This window comes from Zosterops lateralis (genome assembly GCF_965231275.1).
Source record: "Zosterops lateralis genome assembly, chromosome: 8".
NCBI classification, from domain to species: domain Eukaryota; kingdom Metazoa; phylum Chordata; class Aves; order Passeriformes; family Zosteropidae; genus Zosterops; species Zosterops lateralis.
In genome coordinates this window covers 21,013,941-21,026,241 of record NC_139768.1, presented here as the reverse complement: position 1 = coordinate 21,026,241, position 12,301 = coordinate 21,013,941, and the positions used below count along the sequence as shown (strand labels likewise).

Genomic DNA, 12,301 nt, shown 5'->3' with positions numbered 1-12,301 from the left:
TCATCAAAATTATTATGGAAGAAATTCAAATTTCCCTCTCCATGATTTTTTTTTTCATAGTGATGTAAATGCATCACCATGTTTGTAACACTCATATTAATATTATAAGTCTAACAGTATTGCAGTATTTTTCAATATACCAGCATCAATACTCACTAACCTGATTCTAATTTATTGCTTTTGTTATATAATCTCTACAGACTGAAGAGATCTCTGATCTGCTTGTTCTGACACCAGAAGTGGCACATCTAAGAAGCAACAATGTTAAATTATTGTTTGACTTCATGCATTATTGCCAAAGAGGGATGTTTCTTGTCTAGGAAAGTAGTAAATGAAAGCAGTCAGATTTTCATGTTATTTTAAATCTTGCTTTCATAACTTTCAGTTTATTGTATAGTCCCTAAAAATCTACATTTCCTTTTAGAAATAGTTTTTCGAAAAGCTTTGATTTATACATGGATCAATGCCAAAAATACGGACATGCAGAAGTACAAATACGATTTTTAAATTGTTTATGCTTTTATACATGTACATGCTGAAGCTTTGCTATAAACTGGGAACAGTCAGAAGTTAAACAGGCAATAACCTCTACATCTTTATTAGCAGAACTTTTATCCTGCTTCTCAAATAAGAAGAAACATATCTTAACAATTAAAGAAGCAACCTCTTGTTACTCAGGCCTTCCAAGGAGACAGAACACGCACTTTATAGATAGTCTATAAGTATACACAGATAAATAGGTGCTCCTGCAATATCCCAACATTTTCAAAATTCTCTTCCTTCCTTTTTCGCATTATTTAGTTGAACTTTTCTTAAGAAACCCTAAACCCACAACCCAAATGTCAGAACACACCCCATGTTGCTTGACTCAACATGACTTGTAAAAACTGCACAATGTAACTTGAAGTTGAGATGTTTCCACTTCCCTGTATTCTATCTTGTTTCTCAAACCATGTTAAATTGTTAGTTCTGAGAAGTAAAATCTCTCATAGCAAATAAATCCAGAGCAGGAAAATTGCACTTCATACTGGACACGAATTACGTCATATACCTCACTGAGCAATGTCCTCTGTTTTAAAGTCACAATTTGCAACAGGTACTTGCACTGTAATAAATACAATATGGTACAGCTCCCTGCAGTAGATACACTGTTGCTTTACAACTTTGAAAATAAGAACAACAAAAGCACTTTTTCCTTTAAAATACCATTAGGTATTTATGGAGTAAAATCTGTTGATTTCAATAATAACATTCTCACTCAATAATAACATTGCCCACGCTAAGAACTGAGTGCAAATTCAGCAAAAAATATTGATGGAATATTAAAATTCCAAACACTCACAAATGAAATTACATATCTTTAATATTACCTAATCCATTTTACACAGCCTTTAAAACAAATAGGAGCAAATATCTCAACCCTAGCACAGAATAAAAAACAGAGTGAAAAACTCCAGAAAAAATAAACATTCCCCCACTTGCTACAAATTTGATTTGTAGGCCTTGCACTCAGGTACATAAAATAATAAACAGTTTGGTTAAAATAAGCAAATTGAAATAATAGAAGAAGGAAAAATGGAACCCCATAGGCTGTTTTCTTCAACCCCAGGGCAGTCACTCATCCTTCAGAGGAAATTTATTCTTTGCCTCAGAGAGGAAACTTTGGCCACCATGGCAGGGCTCACTGACTCTGACTTGGAAAACTCAATTTCCACCTGAAACAGCTGCCAGACATTAAAAGAAATATTATAATTTTCCTAGTGTAATTTTTTTCTATAAACCAGGAACTAAATACAGCTGTGCTTTCATTATTCATGACTTTTTTTTTTTCCCTAATTTGGCCTTGGAAAGAAATTACTGGAAACCAAAATGTGCAAATAGAATAAATCTCTTCTTTTACTGTTTTGGTTGTTTTATTTTTTCAAATTATTAGCTTAATACAGACCAATGGAGACATACCATTACTCAATGATAGATATCAAGCACAAACTTTTTGACACAGATACTCTCATAACTGAATTAGCATGTAAAAAGGAACAGCAAACTGTAGCAAATACTGACAGTCTGTTAGTTCTTGGTATTTGAAAAGCAGTGATTGTTCATATCATCTACAACTGACCTTCACAGACCAGAGACTGTGGTAGGCTATCCTTGCCAACAGACATGAAGTGACACATTTGCATGATGGAGTCATACACTGCCTTCCTTAGAATGTTTCCATTTTTCTCTTTCTACAATTTATTCTGTTGTTCATTCTAGCAATGACCTCTCCATGTTCTCTTTCATTAGCCATTCCCAGCATCAGGAAAGGCTCTAACACTTTAAAATCTGTCTGGCCACATTTTCAAAAACACATACAGAAGCAGTATGTATGAAAAAAAAGTGATATTGTTGCCCTTTTAAGACTTTTCTTCCCACATTTTGCATAGCTTGTCATTTTCATAGAATTATTCTGATGGCCCTGGCATTTCCTTAAGGGGCTAACACAGTAAAACACATTTATTTCCCCATAATGTAAAAAGACAAATCAAATACATATATATTACTTCTTTACTAGTGTATCTTCATACTCTTTGACAGATACATTTTTCAACTCTCCCTTAATGTCTAGTTTGCTATTTTATCTATTTTGTAGTGTACACTGCTGCTTTTTGACCTCACACAGTTTGCTCTTCCATTTCATGTCAGCATTGCCCTTTATATCAAGTGACTTCCAAATTACACTTCGCTGTCAATGAGTTATATTTCTGGAACATATTTTAAAACAATATTCACAATTCAAGCTAAGAAAAAGTGACAATAAATTAATATCAAGGATTCACAGGCTACTTTGAAATATGCTGAAATGGAGCTGAGTTATTGAGTCAGAAAGTTGAATTTGACAATGTCCACATTTAACCTAGTTTACATTTTCCTTAGATTTATATAACCCAAGGTTTTATCATTGTCTTGAGATAAAAATGAACCCAAATTTACTTAAATGATTCTCAAAGAGTCCCTCAAATACTCTGTAAGGGCTTCACAGCACTAATCCTAAAGCTGAAAACATCCCTGGCTACTGTCTGGACTTCAGAGGCACGTGTGCCAGGATTAGGTGGTTCAGGACCCACACCTGAACAGTGGAACTCACACTACAGGACATTTGCACTAATGGAGGAGGCCTAGCTATCCTCCAGTGCTTCATGTTTGCCAGCAGGAAAAAACACCCCAGCTGACATGGAATGATGCATTGGTTTGGCCAAGAACTCCCAAAGGAAGCAACACAAATTCTCCCACGTACCACAAGCCACTCATTGAAGTCAGGGTGTGTTTTTTTCCTTTTTCAACTGGTTCAAGATTTCACTAGAGATCTTCCCTTGAAGTCCTACTGATCAAGAATTCTCTTTTCCCTGGGAAGTCAGCATGGGAAGCAATGCAACTGCAAAAGCACCACAGGTGTTTTCCCTTGACTGTCAGCAGGTAAAGCCAAGGGACTCTGAGGAATCCTTTTCTGTGGCATTTATTTCTTACAGCTCCAGTCTCAGGGAGCTCCAAGGCCTCCCAGGTGTCTGAGGAGTGACAGCTCCTGTCCCCTGAGAAATGTTCAGGAATCACATACACACAGCAATTGAATACGCAGAACAAGGATTCAGAAAGTATCCATCCCTATGAACCCAAGCTCAATATATCAACAAAATCAAATATTGTGTATTTGTAGATACTTGTATTGGTTTCCTCGTCATTTAAAATACTGCTTCATACATGGGCTAAAGTCCCCAACGAAGCAAAGGATGTCTTCTGAATGAGGTCTCACCCACTCTTGCTTCCTCGAGGTCTATAAATACTCATATTTTATACTAATAGCTCTTTTACTGTAATGCTGTATGTTACATTGCAAGAAAAATATTATAAACATAATACAAAAAATAATTATGGCACCTGTGGAATAGTCCTCTAGTTCAGACTTTTATCTGCATGCACTATAAGGTATGTTTTTTCTTCTTCTTAGCAGATAGAAAGTTCATTCTGCCAGTGTAAGTTTGTCCTATTTCTTTGAGATAGGGTAGCATACCTAAATGAAAAATTACTAAATTGACTTTGTCTGCTTTGACAAAAGGTATTAATTAGTAACTGTAAGAGGATGCCAGTTGGTAAATTCACGAATATATAAGCAGAAGCTACCAGAGACAGCAAATAATCTTCATTTCAAAAATAATGTATGGCATTTTTAGCAAAGAAAATCCACAATATATATAAAAAAAATCAACAATGAAAAATAAATACATACATGGAAGAATTCTCTAACTCAAAGTAAAAACTGAAACTGATTGGCAGCAAATCCATTTCTTTAGCCTGCCCAACAAAGCTGCAAGCCAACCTAGCATTTGGCAAATGAGTACACAGAGCCTGGGGTGAGATCATAATACTTTATTAGGAGCTTCAGATTCTTGGTGTGGTTATTGTTTTAATTCTCTGGAAGGCGACAGTTGGTTTGTGCAGTTATTTTAGCTCAGGGCAAAGACTGTGTTTGTCTGTTGCTCTTTATAGATTCTGAGTTGGTAGGTTTGCTGAGGCTAATCTTTTCTCAAACCATCCTAGAATTGTCTGATTTAAACTATAATCTGTTCCACTAGACTCTTTAAACACTAAGAAGATTCCATTTTAAATATAATTTTTTTGTATTAGCCCATATATTCAAAAGACAATGTCAGTTGTTACTGTATTTATAAATAATACAGATTTTTTTCAATCTCTATCAAAGTCAATCAGTGTTAGATATAATTGGCGGAACTCATTATTTTAAGTCAAGCATGACAGTTTTACAATTACAATATGTATTTAGTTTAAATTAATGTTGTCCCAAAAGGAAACATGAATTGTTCACATCAGTAGCAAAGCTGGTAGCTGCTGGTATACATCTCCCAACACGGCTAAAGCAAACACATTTTCAAGAACTAAAATTTATTGTTTATGCCCTTTAAGTTTCAACATAATTTTTAAATATCTGGAAAATCCCTGCTAACAGTTTTACTTATAGTGCTACTTGCTATTTATCTTCTGAAACACTCTCCTTGGAATGTTCTTGAGTTTAATTTTTCTCTAAGTATAGCAAGTCTGCCACCTAGTGTTTTATGGTACCTCCAGTACACGTTTTACTTGACAATTATTTTTTTTCAATTTTATTGATAAAGGAAGTCATGTTCTGAGTCCCTGAATGCATCAATGTGCATGTTTGTAGTATTTAAAGAGATGTATTTTTAACAATTTTAGTTCTCCTTTTTATTAAATTATAACACTGATAACATAATAAAAGTTCCTAAAAAATTGGCTTATGTTAGAACTTTGACTATGAATAAGCCCAGAAAAGAAAGAAAAAAACACATTCCAATCATAAGGAAAAGAGGCAGGATGAACTATCAGACCATGTCAATAGGTCTAATAAGCCTAAGCTGCATTTTGACAATAAAATAAGAGTGCATAGACTTATCCTTTTGCTCTGAGACAATAGTGAGCTGATATTTCTAAAAATTCATTGGAAGTTGTCATAAATTATCTACATTTGATAATTAAACCATCTTTCTAGTTACTACTACTGAAAAAAAGAAAAAAAAAGACAGGACTAAAAAAGAGTCTTTAGTCCAAAGACCAGATATGAAAAAGTAATTAGAATTTTTAATTTTTAGCAAGTAAGACAAATTTTAAATAAAGTAGATAAAAGAAGTGCTTGAGGATTTTTTTCAGGCACCACACACACTGCATAAAAATATGGTTAAGAAGTGTTAAATTAAAATACAAATTTACTATAAGAAAATGCATGGAGAATAGGTAAGGACTAGCACTTTTCTTTACTTTTCCCTTTTTGAAATCCTGGTGTGTCAGCAGTAGTGGGGCTAATACAGCTTCACAACTGGAGTAGAATTCTTACAAGGCTCCTCAGCCAGAAGCAAAATCTGCTTTTTTGTCCCCCAGCTCCCTTCACAGACACCAGATACGATATTAAGGGTTTTTACTGAATGTACATTTCATAGTTTCTCACCAATTTTGCACATGAAAGTATCATTCTTCATCTTTGTGAGCTGCTGACATACTGAGGGAATTGCTTATTGCTATCCTGTCTTCATTTATACCAAGGAAAGAAGCAATAGTCTTATAAGCTGTAATGATTTTATGGCTCAGAGTTTAGAATGGTAGAGCAAAGCCATAAACCAATTATTCAGGTCAATCCCAAAAAAGTCGTTGCAAAATGTTTAGTAGATCACATATTTTTTCCCGTGGTTTACTTTAAGTAGAAAAAGAGTAGCTAATAAAACTTAGCCATTAAGAATTTAAAAATAAATAAACGAACAAATCAGCAAAAAAAAAACTACTACTGTTTTCCTGCTAGTAATAAAGTTGGGATTTTTATATATATAAACTAAACTTTGCAATGTGCTCTCTGGCTTTGTATTTGCTCCCTCTATGTCCAGGAGACTGAGTAGAAAACCCAGAGGTGCCAGTGGAATGTGTAGACCTGACCCCTAAGGCATCTGCAGATGGGCCCACCACCTTCCTTCCTTGCATGTTTCATCCCAGAACAGCTGAGAGTGGCTGGTCACTCACTGTATGAGAAGCCATTCACAAACAATGTTTCATACAACACTAAGATAAGAGAAATATTAGGAAGAGCACTAGAAGGAAACATCTAGAAAATGGTTAAAATAAAATCTGTACATTCTTTCAACCTTTTTATATACTGATATTAAGGTCTTGTCTTTTTTAAAGGCTATAAATCCAACAAATATCTGGATCAGGGGCATATGATCAATAAATAGGTTTTAATTCCACAGAAAGCTGCAAGTCATTCAGTCCCTACCCAATTTAATGGTCTTTGCAAATGACCCATCCCTTGTGACCTCATAAGTTTTGGGTTCTCTAATCCTTCTCAAAGGTCAGGTTCTAATCTCTAAAAGCAGGCCCGCCCTACGACATGGGAAGCTCTACAGTGTTACACTGGATCTATAATGCATATACATATCTATATATAATGCCAAAGGCAAGCTTTACCTGGTTTTTATTTGTGTTCACAGATAGTCACAGGCCCAAAAAACTGTCTGTCCAGCCAAAAGATGAGCAGTAGATTAATTAAAATTGTTCATTTATTGCAGTTTTATTATATTGTGACTACATTCTGACTGTGCATTGCTGAGGAAATCTTCAGGAATGCCTGAGAGTTTCCTACTCCAAAGTGTGCTGCCCTGTAACTCACTATTGCTGCCTGTTTTAAAACAGCAACCAGTCTGCAGGAGCAAATGGAAAAGGTATTTGTTCCCTCTCTTCACTGTCAATGGTGGTACCCAGAAATCATCCAAAAATGCTTCTAAGCAATTTTTTAAAAGATATAACAGAATAAAAAACTAAGGTATGTAAATCCATGTGCATTTTTTCAGCTTCACTGTCTTAGCTAGGGATTTTCTTAGTGGACGAATGGGCAAATCTTGAGTGTTCAGCTCATGAAAATTCTAACTATATGCAGGCAAACAATGTGATTTACATTTGCAGGACTGATTTGTTGTAAGCTTTTATGCTTCTGCATGTAGCAGTATTAGAATCAGTTGTACTTCTTGTTTGATATGTTGCATTGGAACTCAAAATAATGTACATAAGCCAGACATTTTGGAAAGTTTTTGACCTTAGAAATATGGCTATCTAAGAGAGGTTTATTGTGGAAAGTATCACATCCTCTCAAAACAAGTGATTGTTAGCAAGCCTATAATTCAAACCTTGTATTGTAACACATCATGAATTGTAAATTTAAACTTTCATTTTCTCTGGAACACTGGATTAACCACTTCTCCGTTTATGATTTAAAGCTCTCTGTCTGTATACAACCCAAGTGAAGATCACAGACGTGGCATGTGTCCCAGTGATTCCTCCCAATCTGTCTAAAACCATCTGGTTTTCCTGCGTGTTCCCTTGCACCCAGGAGCTCTGACTCCGACAGCAATGTATTCCTAATGCTGATGTGTGAAGAACTAATGCAGCCATTTGGATGCACACTTTGCTATCGAGGTGTCACTGCCATCCATCACGCTGGCCCAGACACCACGGAGCAAAAACAACAGCCAATACAAATGCATCATGACAAAATGTTATATTTATGGTTTGTGTACATGCATAAGTCAGCTGCACAACCATCTCTGGCCTCCACTCACAATTCATTTATATGGATTGAATCAGCTTCCGATCATCCATGGCAAGATTGGCTCCCAACAGAAAGGCCTAGGGATACAGAGCCTCCCTACCAGAAATATGGACAATCCAAAAGCAGACCTGTCCAGCTAACAAGGATATTTACATGGGCAAACAAAACTGTGGCTTCTAAAATCACAAAGCTTTCTTTTGCATTAATATTGGTTTTACTTTGTTTAAGAAATCTTTCACGAAGTCTTCTCTGATATTCCTAAGCAATGGCAGATTGTACACTTTTAGTTCGAGAAATCCTTCCTCTCATGAAGTTCTAAGCTGAAAATTGTTGATGTACAGAGAGAATTACCACTGTATGTTTGTGCATTTGCTATACTCTTCCCCTGGCATTCATGTTCAGCCACTCCTGACAACAGGGTGCTAGAATAGATAGATCATCATGCAGCTGCTCACATATTCTTACACATTCAGTGTGTTTCTAATTTTCTGTATCTTGTTCTCATTCTCTTGCTCTCAAAGAAGTTGTGCTTTTTCAATAACACAATTCAGTCACACAGAATGATATTAAAATTATTTTTAAAAAGCCATGTACAATGATTTTCACACAATCTGGATAATACACCACTGCATGCCCCATTACACATTTCTTAATCTATTTCTATTAGGTTTTCACAATTTAAAGCAGAAAAACTATTCTTGTCCAGTGCTGCCATGTTTGGAAATGCCATATGAGAATGAAATCTGATGTTTAACACACTGTTCCTCTGATCTCTGGGATTTGATGGCTCTGCTGCTCTCTCTTGTTTATCCTTTTGGCATAGTATCTGTATTTAGATTAAGTCCCTGCAATGTTTCAGCCTGTTACCTCCCATACAAATCTCATTCTTTTCAATCATGCCAGATTCATCCATAATCTTCCTGTGTTTTTATCTGTTCAGATCACTTCTTCAATCACACCACCATCCATGTACAGCATTAAAATTCTGTTTACTCTCCTACATCACCATGAAAGGAAACAAATAATGAAGAGACTAAAACAACCCACGCTCTCCCAGTGGCAAACTGTTTTTCATTTACCCTCTTTAAAAGCCCATTGATGTCAATACCAGTGCCTGCACCAACACCAGACTGTTCCCCTTCCTAGGCTTGAGAATGGCAGTGACAGGCAAGAGAGAGCAGAGGACCAGGCAAGAACTACGTAAGATGGGCTGGAGGAGATGAAACCAGCTGAGCTTTTACAGGGCAGTGAATATTCACAGTATCCCAAGCTGCAGAAAGTTCCTGGAAGGCAACAAGCATTCCTCAATCCACATCCTGCTGCTGAAGAGAAATCAAGGTCATCCAGTCGAGGTCAGCCAGCTGGGGTGGAACCCTAAAGCTTTGCTTAGAAGAGCATTCCAATTTCAGGCATTATTTACACAAGTGAAAAAAAGGGCAAAATTTAAATACTTAAAACTGGTCATTTTGAAGACGGCTAAACTCAAGCATGTGACAAAGTTTTCCTGAGGAAGATCCTAACCATACAGCAAATTATTATCTGCATTCATTGATTTTGTTTCTTAGTAATAGAAACAGATGAGCCTAGAATTTTTATTTCTCACAATCTTGTGCTGCTCATAAATAAATACAAATTTATTTTCCTCCCTCTTGAGAAATAATATTCATGTGTTGTAAAAGAAACATTTCAAGGAAAAGTAAAGTGACATTTTAAGTGTCTAAAGAGAAAGTTTCTTAATGAGGAGTAAAATGAAGCACAGAAAAAATACCATTCAAACGCCTGTCTTGTATAAAACTGAAACATGATAATGCCATATTATATTCTATATTTAGAATATAGATAACAGATTGTAGCATCTCTTCATGATATGTGTATATATATATTTAATACATGATTTAGCAGGGGATGGACTGTGCTGATAAGAAACTGTCACTGAAGTCTTAGGTCAGTCAGTTATCCACAAATTAACTGATTATTTCCTATTATGATGCATCATCCACCAAATACAAGAAATAGAGAATTCCATAATCATTTATAATAATGAAGTCTCCCTATTACTACAATAAAATAACTCTGAGAATTGTTTATACGGGATGCTTTAAATGGCTGGAAGTATTAAAAGAAAATTTATCATTTCAAAACAACAAGATCTTTAAAATATTTTGAAATCTGACAGAAGACAAATAACAGTAGTGAGTTAAAGGTGAAAGGGCATCTTGAATATAGTACAATTTGTCTCCAACATGATTTATAGACCCAGCCTGGAACACGATCGCAAAAAAATAAGGTTTTTCATGGAGGTGCCTGAGGTCTACAAATCTCATTACTGTCATTTCTTTTCAATCTCTTAAATTTAATAACATTTATTTTTAAAGGACAAAACAAACGTCAACACACATATCCAAAATAGCCAATATTATTGTCTTCAAAGTATGAACTTCTCATGTACTCACTCTAAACATAAAAAATTATTAATTTAATTATTATATAGATACAAAAGTGATTCTTCTAAATACTGATATTTATGCTTTAAAGTAAAACGCTTTTCTTATGCAAAAAAAAAACAACAAATGAAATTGAATTTATTCATCAAGAGTATCTTTAAGACACAGTCTTAGGGAATATTTTCAACTTGGTCTACAAGATTTAAAATTTATGTTCCAGCTTAAAGCATTACATCTGAACTTATGTTGTATGAGAGGGAAAAAAAAATCAACAAAACCCACAGCAATGTTCTTTAATGGCTGGCAAGATGAATAAATGTTTTAGGCCTAAAGATATATCAACATCTGTAATACAGTATGTAATTTACTATTTTGTTCTGTAAAACATACCTTGCAGAGGCAAACCATTTAAGGTAAGAAAGACAGATTAGCAAAGAAAAGAAACATTCCTTTATTAGGTAAATGATGCCTTAAAGAGACTCTAAAATAAACCTTTTGTATATGTTGTAAAATGAAATGCTAAGAAACAAGACCAAAAATCAGAAGAGAGGTTATAAGTATGTTCAGACATCTGTCTTTATGTATAAATTCAAGTTTGAAGTAGGGATGATGTTAGAAACAACAGACAAATGGATCCAATTGTCTGGCACGGAGCAGGTACGTGCAGAAGTCACAAAAGTTAAAACAGTGTTCTCCAACATCCCATCTGTTTTTATGATGATTAAAATTACTATTGAACTTGATATTGGAATAGCAAAATTGGCACAGCTCACTCAGGGATTTATGCACATGGGTAATAAGCATGCTCATCCCTTCAGGTCATTCACTAAGACTATCAAAACTGCAATGTTTCAGAGTAAATTTGCCAGAGGCACCCTTTCTACAACATTAAGAACATGGAGACAACACACAGCCTCTTTTTACGATACTGTGGAGAGCAGCTGTGTTTTATGTCCCTGGGAGGCAGACTGGCTGAACCACTCAGAATGTCCCAGGGAATAGTGATGTTTATACTATTTGCATTTCTCCACCACAAATTCTCTCTTTAAAGCATTGACACAATTACTATTCCTTTCATTCACATATGATGAAATTCAGAGCATCACCCCGTGGCTTGGTGAGTCCCTCTAAGCCAGATGTAAGGAATCAACTCTTAGTAGACTTTGTGTTCTTGTGGACAAAGTAAGAGAAGACCAGTGGGGCATTTTATTTTTCAGTCAAAATATCAATGTGCTCAATTTTGGAAAATCCCCAGGAACTTACTTTGTTTTTTCAAGGAAATGAAATTATCATATAATATGTAATCAACATTTCAGTAGGTAGCATTAAAAATACAAGTACTCACAATAGCATGTTCCCCTAAGTGGATTTCCAAGATACCTATTTTCAGAGTCACAGCTGCAGGGGGAAAAAAAAGACAAAACCAAACATTCCCATTAAACACAGTACAGCTTCAATAAAAACACAGCTAGAATAATTATTCAAATAGAATGAATTTAAGTACTAGCAACACAAATACATGCAAATAAGAAGTATTTAATATAGTTCTTATTGAGGGTGTGCTGCTTTCTGGAGGCACCTCTCTGTCATGTAAGAAACCCAGAGTGACCAGGCTCTTGAATAAAGAACTTCAGTGGTGTGCCTGAAGTCGGTGCCTGCTGTAGGATCAGGGCAGGAATTCTGGTCTCTCTGCACT

The 12,301-nt window shown here is 35.3% G+C and overlaps 1 protein-coding gene across 3 annotated transcripts in view; it reads right to left on the bottom strand.

Moving 5' to 3' along the window:
- ATRNL1 (attractin like 1) overlaps positions 1-12,301 on the bottom strand; it is a 442,299-nt gene that overhangs the window by 262,648 nt on the left and 167,350 nt on the right. For all 3 annotated transcript variants that reach the window (XM_083866025.1, XM_083866026.1, XM_083866027.1), the window contains one exon: positions 11,951-12,003. In XM_083866025.1, the coding sequence (XP_083722151.1) occupies positions 11,951-12,003 (53 nt within the window). The remainder of the gene's footprint in view (positions 1-11,950; positions 12,004-12,301) is intronic.